Source organism: Falco punctatus, assembly GCF_963210335.1.
Source record: "Falco punctatus genome assembly, chromosome: 8".
NCBI lineage: Eukaryota > Metazoa > Chordata > Aves > Falconiformes > Falconidae > Falco > Falco punctatus.
Window position 1 is genome coordinate 20,106,964 of NC_137588.1, and position 14,195 is coordinate 20,121,158.

At 40.1% G+C, this 14,195-nt stretch overlaps 1 protein-coding gene across 3 annotated transcripts in view; it reads right to left on the reverse strand.

Annotated features, from left to right (window-relative positions):
- Positions 1–14,195, reverse strand: part of LOC308068644 (mitogen-activated protein kinase kinase kinase 20-like) — a 71,070-nt gene that overhangs the window by 38,707 nt on the left and 18,168 nt on the right. For all 3 annotated transcript variants that reach the window (XM_080399591.1, XM_080399589.1, XM_080399590.1), the window contains exon 3: positions 420–507. In XM_080399591.1, coding sequence (XP_080255717.1) covers positions 420–507 — 88 coding nt within the window. The remainder of the gene's footprint in view (positions 1–419; positions 508–14,195) is intronic.

Below are 14,195 nucleotides of genomic sequence, written 5' to 3' on the forward strand. Positions count from 1 at the left end.
CAGGCAGAACTCACTGTGCACCTTTGCTCTAAGCAGACTCTCAAGCCTTTCCTTTTTACACAACGTGCCAGAACTTTGTATCATGAGAACCTCTACTTCTGTCACACGTCAGTTAAAATGGAAAATCAATTTACAGAACAGGGTAAGAGAACATGGTAAAAGCTTCTATTTGAAGGAGTGCTGAGTTTGTGTATGAAGACAACCCCAGGCTCCAACTGTCTCTGTGCTGCTACCAGCCACGCTCCCAGCCTGGTTCCCACCTCCAGCACTCCAATTTACATTGAGGCAGGTGGTGCTGAGCACTCTAATGTCCAAAGAAGGACAGAGCAATTAGCAAAACACTGAAATTGGGTAAAGCCAATACCTTCTAACACTGGAGTTCTACAAAATTGAAACAAAGGTCAGACAAAAATCCTTACCTGTAACTATGCCATAATTTGGAGGTTCAATGACAGCTCCATAGAACTGAATGATGTTTTTGTGACTGAGGACACTGAGTATTTCTGCCTGTTGAAAACAAACGAACAAGTTAGACAATTAAGAATGGGACATTTACTACAATAGTTGATTTTATACCCAAGCAGGTATACACACACACACACACATATATAAAACATACATATAAACACACACATGTATCTAGGAAAAATTGTTCACAAATGCTTGGCATTTGAAAACATCCTGAGAGAGTTTGGCAAAAAAAAAAAAAAAAAAAAAAATCCAACTATTCTTTTATGGCCAAGGCACAGATGTAGAAGCTAAGTCTTTGGAAAAACTGAAGGCCTTGGAAAACTTTGTTCAAAAGAAGGATCTGCAATTTTTGGCAGAGTTGCAGCAGCCCTATCCAGAATTTGTGTTTATGCACAAAGTACTATGGGTTCAGCAAGTCCAGCACTTCAGGCTGTGAGAGCATACCATGCACACGCAGCTCCATCCAATATTTACTGGAAACGTGGAGTTTCCAGGCATGCGCTGTAGGGTTTGATGGAATACACACAGCAAGCAAGCTTGAGAGTGCCAAATAGCCAGCAGTGCAGTTGACACTGCTCCTCAGAGAAGACTGCAGATGTTTGGAAATTCTGGATAAATATACAAAACCTTCAAATTCCACTTGAACAATGCTTCTAGGTTTGAGGATGAGACTGGAAGACAATGAGAATGTATCCACAGAAATAGAAACCTTGCAGTTTTTGAGAAAACAGGTCAGGTATCTCCTTCAGGGTCTCTCAATAGTTTTGCTTCTATATATATTAAAATAAATACTCAAGATACTTTAGACAGATGTTTTTACCCAAATATACTTACCATGCAAATACAGATACATACTGTTATATATTTTTGTTTACAGCAACACGTTACTTTAAGACTTTGAGATTATGTTAACTCTATACCAGCCAAGACCATCTAACAAGAACAAAATCACAACTAATTTCTCTGAACTTATCAAAGATATCTGATCTGACATATCCCTTCTCAGATCCCTTGACTGGCTGTAGGAGTTTGCTGTTTACCTCTAGACAAGTCCTCCCACATTTGCTTAGATAGCTGCCAATTAAATTATTTTGTGGCCTTGTAGATTCACTGGAAACACTATAGCAGCTTTGATGCAGAAGACCAGGGTACATCAGCTAGTGCTCCTGTAATAAATGTAAAGCCATAGCAAAGCAGTATTTTTTTGACCTGTGTTTTATAGCTGGTACCACGATACATGTGCATAACTGCATGATTACAGATAAAGGCATCATATGGCTCAATTTTTTGCTGTTGTTGCTTAAAGCCTTTTTTGAGTAACTTCCACACAGTTATGAATTAAGACCTTTATCTTTAGCTAATGCACTGACATATATACATACTTAATTCAATCTTTAACTATAGCTTTGAACTTAACTTGGGTCACAGTATTCTTTATGCTGCTTAGCCTGCTCAGCAAGGGAAACAGTGTTACTATGAAGTGAGTAATCTTTTTTCACAACACCAGTAAAGTAATTTGTAAAATATATGCTGTTTTCAGCAAATCATACTGCAGACTGAGTCGCCGGCAAGTCCACAAAATAACTTAATCGGTAGCTAGCTAAGCAAATGTGGGAAGACTCATGTGCAGGGAAATTGCAAGGCTCCTACAGCCAGTCAAGGGATCCGAGAAGGGATCTGTCAGATTAGCAAGGGATCTGTCAGCAGCAGGAGCTCTGCTCTCCAGCCGCAGCCCCACCAGCCTCCGAAGGCAAGGGACTCCAGCACCAGCACTGCCTGCTTCATGAGCTGCACCTCCAACCTTCTGTAGTAGGCTGGAACATGCAGATTACAGCCTAGTTAGTCATTCAAAATGCCATCTCCAAGGGCTAGCAAACCCAAGATCCCTATACTTCAAAAACGTTTGTATCATGGTTTTATCTTCTTTAGGAAGTACCAAATTGGGGAATGTCCTCCAATTCCTACCCCATAAACAGGACCCCTCATACTCCTTGACTGCCTATCTGAATACTGTTTGAAATGAGACAGGAATAGCAGGCCACAAAGAACATTAGACAAATTATCTAGACCATCTTTTCTTGAACACCTTGGTCAAGATGAGTGGAATAGAAATATCTTCTTGTACAGTATTTAAAAATCTGTGTCTTCAAAGCACTGTGCACACCACCTGCTGGCGTTTACAATAGATGTACCTCAACAGCTCATCAGAATTAAACTGACTGGTCTCACATTCAATGTTCCCATGGCATAATATATTTAGGTCCTGGCTACTACATAAGTAGTCCTACATGAATCTTCCGTAGAGAACGATTAAAAATGCCACATGATGAACACACCCAAGTGCCATAGCTCCCTATTCCACTGCAGCAATGTGCAGAACCCAGTGACCATCTGCTGTCTCACACAACATGTGGCTCGATCCAGCAGAAGCCCACCAGGGTCACTGGACAACAGGAGGGGCTGCACTCAGCCATCACCCAGTGCTACCCTGGAATGGGTAACCACCACGAGCAGCACCGGGCCAAGAGGATGAGTTCTTTGCTGCCACAGGCATACCGACACACAGTGCTTTGTTATTTGGAGAGTCAAAAATAATTATTTTCTAAGATAATCTTACTTACAGCGTATTACAGACCGAGATCACATTCCAGGAGTAAGAAGAAATGCTGTGTCGACCATGGCTAATAATATCATCTTCACATTCATGTTCATACTCTAACCCGGGCTTTAACAGACACCAAAGGAAGCTTCCATCTAAGATTAAGAAAAGGCACCCACTAATTGCCCACAGATATTCCAAATTAAGAACTGGAGGGAGAAAGACGCCAACTCTTTCTAAGGACCACTACTTCTGAAAGAAATCCTTTCTAAACACTTTTAATCACTTTGCTGTTGTTAGCACTAGCGATTCTAGACTATTCCTTTCATGTTTTGCTCTTTTCAGTTGTCGTAGATCAGCTGTGAACTCTTATTAGCCAATTTAAAGACACTTATTCCTTACAGCGAGAACAAATCAATCCACATCTTTGAAGCTTTTGTACTTTTTTTGACAAGGAGGTGCAATATTTCAATGAAAGACTGACTTTCAGATAGCAAATTACAAAGTGGTGGTTAAAGACCATTTTTTTCAAAGGTCTCTTAGGCACTTACAAGAATATTTAGAATCACCTTTAAGCATCAAACTCATACTTAAATCCAAAATGCCTAAATGCTTGGAAGAAAATCCTGCCATGCATCTGTCTGCCTAAAGGCCTCTGAAGCAGCCAGCCCTCACTGGCTTGGGCAAGACACACTTCCCTCCATAAAGCTGCTATCCATCTCACACAACTTAAATGAACATTAATTTCCTTCCTAAAGCCATGGTGACTACAAGTAACAAGTCTTCAATTACTTCCTTAAATTACTTTTTTGTGTGAAAGACAGAAATTTATTTTTTTTTATGTTGGATTGAAGCAGAACTAGAGGAAGCTCAGCTGAAGGAAAGACACAACCCAAACACATAAATACAAACTCCTTGGACGTAACATAGAGACACATTCAGACACAGAAGGTGACTGCAACAGAGCTGAGTGTTATGCTTAATCCTGTGATAAGCTTCCTCACAGCCTGGTACTGATAATCAAACCACACTACAACCATTCACAATGTACTTACACCACAGGTATGGGTGAAATTATGTCCCTTTCAAGTCCCACTGAAGGGAATTATAGACTAGATGCTATTTCTCAAAGGCAAAGGGATTCAGAAATCTAAACAAACTAATCCACTGTTTATGTAATTTAATCACTATCACAAAATCCAAGGTCAGAGCAAATTACACTGAAAAATTTTAATTTAATTCTCACTCACCGACTCCTGTAGCCTTACTGTAAATCAAGCCCAGTTCATAAGAAAACTACAGTATAAGACTTAGGAACTCAAGTAATCCCTCAGTGTACAAACTAATTGTGTCCTATGAACCATGGTATGGATCATAGTGCTTAACAGGCGATTTCTTTTATGCCTGTTTAATCTCTGCTTATTGACATATGTGAAAATGTCAATTACATCATCTATGGCTGACATCACCCTACAGATGCTTCTAGACCCGCTAGTACTGCTCTTAAACCTTCTAGTACAAACAACCATGCATGAATAATCGTATCTGAAGTATTTTCAGGAGGTAAAAAAGAGGGGTCTTCCTGGAAGCCTTGTCTGCGTTCAGCAGTTTCTGGACAGAAACCACCAACACAGATTTGGAGCATGGCCAGCAGCAGATAATGGGACAAAACAACCTACTTGGAGAGTCTTAGTGGTGTCGTTAGGCTCAGCACACGCCCCAGCCCCCTGGCATGACACAACTCCTAGCTTGCTTTTGCTCTATCCAGTGCCGGTGCAGCAGGAGCAGCAGACGCATCCCAGCTCTGACAAGACCTTCAAGGTCGGCACTGACTGCAGATGTAGGCAACAGCCACCGATGCTGAGCCAGCGTTACTCAGGAACACGGACAAGGCCGTATCGTCAGATCTTTAATTGCAGCCACAAAGGCAGTAAGGATGTGGATGGAGACACTTTGCATACAGCTGTGTTGTTGCCTGCCAGCTACTCATACCAGCCACAGCTGCTCGTTAGAGCTCCCTATCCCAAGGCAGCTAAAGTTAGCAAAGACCAAACAACTCAGCATATTTTAGTTACTCTGGTCTTCCTTGGAAATACGTTAGAAAGTTGTTATATTCACACACATAGTCAAGAGAAGTGATCAAGGGTTTGGGCTGTCAGCTTCTTCCAGAAGTACAGCTGGGTCTGCAAAAGAACATCTGTCTGCAGATTATCAAAAGTCTTCTCAGTATCAAAAGGCTTTTTTGCTTGGGTCTGGGCAAACTGGGCCCACAGCAACTTAACCACCATTTCTTCCAGGTGCCTTTGGAGCAGCTGGCTGGAAAAGGCAAACTCCTGTCACCCTTCCACGCTGGCCCGAGCACGCTGGTTTAGGATTAACCCAGGAAACAGCTGTAGCCCCTCAGGAGAACACTGGGTCAACCAGCAGCCTAAAAACTCTCCTGCTAATAAATCAGTTAACTGCAGAGCAAGAGGCACCTTTGCTCTGTGCAAAATTACAGGGTTAGACATGGCTAGCTACTTAAGGAGTCCAATTAACACAACTTCTTTAACTGCCTTATAATATTTATTATTACATTGTGCAATAGTTTGATTATTTACTTTTCCAAATAAATGTTTGCCATGTTTATTAAGTAGGTATTTAGGCACACTTAAGGCAGCTTAGAAAATGTATTTTTTTCTAAGTCTTGTACCATTTTAAAGTCTTTGACCTTTGTCATGTTCTTGGGAGTGTTGTAGCTTAGTTGCTCTTGAGGTGGTTTACACTCTAATAAAAAGGGCAGCTGGATGAGACCAGCTGATGTTTTATTAAAATCATTCTATCACTGAAACCACATACAAAAAAAGACACAGAATGCTAACACAAATCAATCCCAAACCTTTATTTCCATATTCATGCTCAGAAATACATTCAGTCTGTGTCCATTTCCAGTGCCTCAGGAATGCTCTCCTATGAATTCACTGATGTCTAATAATGGATGATGTTTCTTACAATACACTCATTTCTCTACGTAAACAAGCCCAAAACACCATTTCACAGACACAATACTAAGACAATCAGCATCTAAAGCTACAGTTCAGCTAGAAAACACTAGTAAAATATGCATCTTAGAATCCTACAGGATTATGATTTTTTTAAAACGTAATGCTGACAAGTCATTAAGCCAAAACAAAAAATTTCATACTTTTTTTACAAGGTATTTATGGTTTATATGCTTTAACATACATATTATACAGCTATACGATGATTCTTTTCAAATCCCGTTAAGGTTTTGATAGAAGACAAAAGTTACCTGCAGCAGATAATTTTCACTACTTTATTGTTTCTGACCTTTTGAAAGTTAAACCGAATACAATTCTTAATTAGCAGGATATAGAAAGTTTATGTAATTTAACTCTTTCTATTCTCATGCCATAGCCTTAGACAACTACCATTCTATCATTGCTAGCAAATTATCCTCTCAATATGCAATAAATAAAGGGATACTTAAATAATTTTAGAAATATAAAACTACTTGTAAGAATTATACAGTAGGGATGTTAAGCAATTATTACAGTTTTGAACATTAAAAAGAAAATCAAGCAGAAAATAATAATCTAGGACTTTGCCTACCGCTTTGTCTGTTCTTATAAAGTTTTGTAAGGAAAAAGAAAAACATAAACAAAACACAAAGGTTTTCTGCTTTGGGGTCCCCAAGAAGAAAGCTAACTAGAAGCAAAGCACACTGATTATCCAGTTCAGAGAATGTTTGTTAAACCTATTAAACTGTCTTTGTTATTAACAATGCAAGAGGAAAACCACAGGAACATGGCAAAGCCAAAGAATCCTCAGCAAGATTTTAAAACTGCAAAGAAGAGTTATCACGTGCTTTGATAAGTGCTGCGGGCACGCTCCCAGCACAAGTATGTTACCACCCATTTCAAAAGGCCATCATAGTTCTTAAAACTATGGTTGCATATTACTTAAAGCTGTGTGAGCTTGGGGTTCTTTTCAGTATTCATTTAGAGGATAACTTATCCCAAATATTTTCTACAGCCCATTAACAAGTTAAAACTCTTGTCAGCATTTGTTATGTCTTTGAAGACAGCCATATATATTCAGTGTTATTGGGATACAGTTTCATAAACCACACAGAAGAGTTAAATTACATTCTCATATTGATGCCACCAGCACTTCTGTAAATAACAGAATGTAAATACATCTACAATAATGTACAAAATGTACTTAAAAAGCATTTTGAGTGAGCAAATGTTTCAAAGCATCAAATCTGCATCAAAAATTATGTCCTACACTGTTACAAGTCCCAGAGAGTAAAAAGTGGAAATATAAAGGAAACTACTAAATTATCATTGCTAAATAATCATCTTATTATTTTAAATCCACTGTTTCATATCACCACACAATTCTCATTTTTGGAAATACTGTGGTAGAAACACACACTTTACCTTGTATTGACTTTTAGGTTGCAGTCTTGAAGGGGGGAAAAAAACATTACTAAGATACCTCAGTTCTGTTAAACTGTCATAATTGTACCATGTTGAAGGAAAACAGACATAAATTTATTACGTGCTGTAACATCTTATCTAATTTACTTTAAAATACTTCATTTGCATCATGCAGTAGCAAATGTGTATGAGCATATTAGGAAGTAAGGAACGCCGTAGGACATGTTACTAGTAAAATGTACTGGATATTGACCATTTGAAAGGAAAACTGAATTTTACACTCCACCACAACTTTTTATGGCAACCTTTGCACATAGCTTGGCAGTTTTAAAGATAATGTGAAGGCTATGGAATTAGAAGTACTGTCTAGTGAATTCAGAACATGCCCATCAAATCACTGCAAAGGCCTGCTCAGCTCATGGAAAGCAGGCTGGTCCCTCCAAAAATCACAAGGAGATTTGTTCCAGTGATGTGGCAGTGGACCCTCTGCCTTACGCAGAAAGAGGGAGCTAGATCAAGTTAACTGGCTTGATCCTGCCACTGACGTACATCAGCCCAGTACAAGCACCACGTGGAACCCACCCAGCGTTACCCAAGCAATTGCAGGTTTATGGTGTTTGTCTTCCTCATGATGGGGGTTAAAAACTTGCTATCAGTGAGAGATGAGGCTGTTTCCAGAAGCTGCAGCATTTATGATAAAACTAAGCAAGGGCATTTTCTGCAGGAAATCCTTACAGTAAGGTTAAGACGACTGAAAACAGCTTTTAAAGTAAAGTTACAACTACATGGCCATTTACCACAAAAAAACCAACCAAAAACCACGAAACAAAAAAACAAACAAAAAAAAAAAAAAAAAAGAAAAGGCACAAAGATTATGGAAAAATAACTCATTTTCATACCAGTTTCAGCTAGAAATCCACAACATCCAAACATATCCCACAGGAGCATTACATTTTGCATCATACAGCCTGAGACTGTATCAGCATTTAATATTAAAGTACCTGATACAGGGAGATCTGCCAAGAACAAGAGGAATAGCATGGATTTCATTAGTGTTATTCACAGTTAGTAAAACCCTTCAAAACACGCATAAACTATGTATTTGTAATGGCATAAGAGTTTAGAAATGAACAATGTCCTGCAATATTATAAATATTTCATTCAGCCAGACTTAGAGTAAGAAGCTGCCTCCAGCTGCAAAGCAATACCAGCAATTGAATAGAAACAATGGATGAGTGGCTAAAGAGCAGGCTTGAAATACCTGAGCTCCCATAGAGCAGTTTATTTTCAGCAATCATCACTTCTCTTCTCGATGTTAGGAAATTTTCCCATTTACTCACAATCATTTTGAACACAAGCCTGCTTTAACTGTACAGTATAGCAACAAAACCCACGACATCTCTAAAATGCTAGGGAGTAACAAAACATGAAACTGCCTCCCTGCTCGCTCCACAGGTAAGCAGGTATCATGGCTAATATGCAATACCCGCATCTTTCCAGAACCAACAATGGAAAAATATCCAAGGAAATTATTTCTGAGATCAAAGCCACTTCAGTCTCATCAGCACCTTGTTGAAAAGACATTCTGGTACAACAGTGACGGGCAAACCCAATCCCCTCAAGAAGTCTCTTGCAGTGCTTAGGAGCAACGGAAGAGGAAACGTCAAATAAACGCTGCCTGCAGGAAGGCCTGCTCCACGCGTACCCAGCCAGAGCAGTGATTCTTCTGAGGCCTGCAGAGTATTAGTAAGGAATCTGGATAAGACAACTCAGAAGAACAAGTCTCATCTCATTATACAGTGGCTTCTGCTGAACAATTAGTACAGACTGCACCAGAGACAGCAGCAGCTGTACTCGCGAATCCTGATCCACTCCTCTAAAGCAGCTATGATCTTCCTACCGAAGTATTTTCTCCAACTTCATCATGAAAACTGTAATTTAACCAAGAAAAAGTGTCATCACGCTCTTGATGCGCACTCACTTCAGACCGATCTTAAGAGCAGATAAACCCAACCTACTGTACCTAATGACAGGGACAGAATTTGGTGGGGATCCCTCTTACTGGAATCCCAGTGATTGTTACAATTCCAGAAAACGATCTTCAACCAGGCAGCTGAGCCTGCTCATGAAACAGCACAGCACAAGATGTCTTACCTCTCTCACATATTAACACCAGCTGCTGGGGAACCATGTGGGATTTTGCTTTTCCCATGGGCTATGAGAGCTCCGTAGGAAGGTTCTCCCCAGTTATCACTCAAAAATTACCTGCCCCTGCAGAAAAGCAAAGAATCACCCCCTATGCAGAGACCACCTACTTTAAAAAAAGACATAAAACTTTCAGCACAGAAATTCTAGCTGTGACCAGCTGGCATAAAAGAAAGGAGAGAAAGTAGCTGCCAGCTACAGATGTTCTCCCGCTGAAGCATCTGAGAGTCCTCCATGGACAACAAGCATTTTTCCTGGCACATTTACCTATGCCATAAGCACAAGCTCACAAAAACTGGGGTTTTCAAGAAAATGAGTTGTCACCATAATCTGAATCTCTGACTGCTGTACACTATCTGAATGCATTATCTGCATGATGCACGTCATGGTTTTATGTGCAACTGTCAAAACAGTCCACCATGAATCACGGTGAAGTCTTCATCACGAACCTGCTTCCAGTTTTGGTTTTACCATGCATTAGTGACAGATCACCTTCCTTCCTGAATCCCGAGCAGCAGGCTTTCTCTTGTGACTTAGCAAGTCTTCTTTCTCTTTACCATGACTTAAGCAGTAAGCACCCTTCCTCAGGTTACAGCGAGATCTCCCTTTCACCTTGCTGGGATTGGCAAGAACAGCCTCTGGAAACACAGGACTTCCAACTCCACCAAAATCTGATTTGTACCTTCTCCAATTGCATGTCACTGCCCTTTAACCAGAACCATGCCATCATGCCATAGCCAGAACAACAAACTCCATAGCAGCTCTCTGGCTACGTCCACGCTACCACCTAGACCACTAGGGAACAGAGTCTCCATTCCCAACAAAACTAGAGTTTCAGGACATAAATTCCCTATCTGCTTTTCAGAAAAGTCAGTCTTCTTTGTCTAAGATTGAAAATTGTATTTGACTTAGAAACTTGGCTCAAATGCTACCCCTACTGGGTAGTGATGGTCAAAAAATTAAAACTAAACAAAACCTGAAACTTCAAGCTTTTACCTTTATGGGAAAATAGACCAACTGTTTATTTTTTTCTTGGGATTCTTCTGCCTACCTTCACGGTAGCTCAAGCTCTTTCTACTAAGACAAAATAATTTCATTTCTAATCCTTATTAAAAAATCGCTTTCAGAAAGAAAACTTAAAAAAAAAAATTATGTTGACATATTATCTATATAAGAATAGAAGTAGTCAGCCTCAAAATACATCATCTAAAAAGGCAGTAACTTGAATACCAGTGTCAGTGTATCAGTATCAGTATCCAGTTTATACAAAGTGGAAATCTAGATAGAACCTATCTAGAAGAGAAAGAGAGACTAGTTACAGTAACCTGGTATCCCTCGAAGGCAGAGGCAGTAAGTTTTGTGAACCGCAGACTTGAAAGGAACAGAGAACTCGCAGTTTTTGTACCACCACAGGACACCAAATTAAGCCAAAAGTCTGACCTTCTCATTGCCCTTCTCCAACCACAGAGCAGTATCCCAAGCCAGTTCCTTCCCCAGAGTTACAACAGAACGACCAGAGGTACTATAACCTCCATCCATGTCTGTGCTACAACCTTGGCTCTGTGGTTCAAACCCACCAGAAAGAGCTAAACTGAATAATGAGCCAAACTGAGAACGCAAAGCCTGAGACCTGCTCCAGCTTTGTGACGGTTTGGTCGAAGGGAGCACATGCAAGCCGGAAGCATTTCCTCTAAGGAGACCTGGAAATGTGGAAAAATCACAGCATCACACATACCATTAATTCTCATCCTTTAACATGTACAAAGTGTTTCTGAGAATTGTTCTAACTCACACACACAAACAGATGAAAATTTCTAGAAGATGACAGATGTAGGAAAAGTGGTAAACGGAATACAGTTAAATGCAAAAATAACAGTACTGCAATAATGTTCCACAGTGTAACCACAGTGTATTTTAGGGTAAACATCTAAAGGCAAAGAACATCTTGCAACCACACTCAGCTCTAGCATTTCTCCATTTTCAAGTTTCTACTTCCACACCAGTAATGTGCACCTTCATACTTAATTTGAATTTTTCTTCCACCATTTTGTTAGAAAAATTCCAGACACATCAGAAATAAATATGAGAGAAGCATCACACACATACCCAAGGGGGAATTAAGAACATTTAAAGGGCCGGTTAATAAATTGGGGATCATCTATTTTGTGATTACAAAACAGCTGACTTGCACTACTTCCTCCATCACCCTGCACTGTGCTTCCTGAGGACCTACAATACATGAAACAGCAAAGAGGAAGTGGGAATGTATTACATGAGCCCACAGCAAATTCAGGACCAGGGTCACACCATTAATGAAACCTCTCTCCCATGGGCTGTACCTGAAAAGCCAAAGAGGAGGCATCAGGCTGCAGCTAATGACAATCCCAGTCTGAACCTGAGTGCAGCATAAAGAATTTGCATCTCTTCCTATTCTAGCAATACCTGTAGTCCTTGCGCAATTACTGTTTGATTTATGCTCTGAGTATGACAAGGATTAGATTGGCAAGGTTCACTGCAATGAACAGAGCACACACATGAGCTGGATCCAGGGCCCAGGAGCTCCATGCTGTTTTGGTGGCACAGAGCACATTCAAACTTGCAACATCTCCTTTGGTGTGGAAGAATAACAGCATCCCATATACCACAGCTTCCCATTTTCCAAGACCAAAGGTGTGCAAAACTTGTCTGAGGACCATTCCAATTTACATTCAGGGAGAAATCAGCTCCCACTGAGGATCAGACACAAGCAGATATAATTTTCCATGCCGCCTTCAGCTCAAGCAAGGGTGGCACGACTTTAAGCATTCTCTTTCGTCCAAGCAAAATCATCCTCTAGCAATAGCGATCACAAAGCTTCACTGCCTGAGACACGTCTCTCTAGAGGGCACAGCCAGAACTCTTTTTCCACCCTGTCAGAGTGCTATAATGCTACATGACATCTCCCCTCCCCTTCCACATATGCGGCTGCTGTGCTGTGCACTTTACTTGCAACACCACCGTCCTGCTGAGGGTGTTCACTTACAGGGGGCAATTCCCTGATCCCATGGAAAGTCCTTTCTGCCTGGAAAAAAAAAAAAAGAGAGAGAGAAGAAAAAAAACAAACCACCGTGGAGCTTAGGAAGGCTAACTCTCTTACAAGAAAGATGCAGTATTGGCAGGGAAAAGGTACCCAGAGAAACATTTCTTCTTCAGGTGGAATTAGTGGCATCTTGTTATTAGTATACAGTGTTACTATAAAGAGCTTTCAGCTGATCCTGTATCTCCACAAGGCAGTCACTGCCTGCCTGCCTTCCTGAGTTTGAACTGCTGCAGTTCGGAGGGCTTAGAGATTTCTCTTCAAGGCCCATTTCATCAATTATCTCTATCTTTATCAAATCTGGATATAATTACCATAGTTGGCTCTGAGTGGAGAATATAAACCCATTTGGTGATCACTGTTGTGCAGAGCAAGTGTGATGGTCTCACATATAACTGCAAACCTTGCAAGTATTATTTATTAATAATTCAACCATGAATTATTCCATATTGTATCCACAGAGACAGTACTACATTGTTAGTTTCAGAGATGGTTTGGAAAGGAAGAATCGTTTTTAGTTTTAGCTGGGTAAAGATTAGATACCTGTCTTCAGCACTTTCAGGACAGATAATTTTGTGATGAATGCTCATAAATTGCTAAAAACCTAACTACATTTTTAGCTAATAAACTGTTTGAGAAATAAAAACACCTCCTACAGAGCAAAAATAAAATTATTCCCTACTCTGCCAAAATTTGACAAAAACTGAGCATTTCAGTTAGGCCAATGATGCACCTAACTTCAGGTGCCTACATTCGAAAATTATCTTGATACTGCTTCAAGCCCTCCATTGCTTGCTCCCACTACTCCCAAACCAGCAAAAAAGCAAACCTCTTTTTTTGAAAAGGAAATTGTTAGGAACAGAGCTTTTAAGCCTTTAGAAGTGTCCTGCATCTTTTCATAATGTCCTCGCTTTTTAGTTTAGACTAACATACCTTTATATGCACAAAAAGAAACACAAGGTGTAATAACCTTCTGAAAATACTGGGGTTTTGTTCAAAGTCTCTAGTGAATTCAGAATTCTGATGGGCTGAAGTAAATGGTGGTGCCAGAATAACATTGAAGTCGTAGAATTCAGATCCCAGTTCTTCCAAATATATATTTTAAGATACACAGCTTCTTTAAAATGAGAGGAATTAAAATTCCTCATTCTTTTAAACGCTGTGTACAGGGATGGATTTTCACAACCATGAACAGCCTAAGAAGAATCCTCAACAGAAAGCTCACAAAGGGACCCCTCTATCCCTTCTCCATTTTTTCATTTCTACTTTTCTCTTGAAAGGGGTGTCTCACCAGAGAACCTGAAGAGTGAAAGATTTTAAAGTACAAGACTGAAATCCATCAAACCCTGGACTGTGGTCCAAACCCAACCAGCTGTCAAACCCAGAGATAGGAATGTAT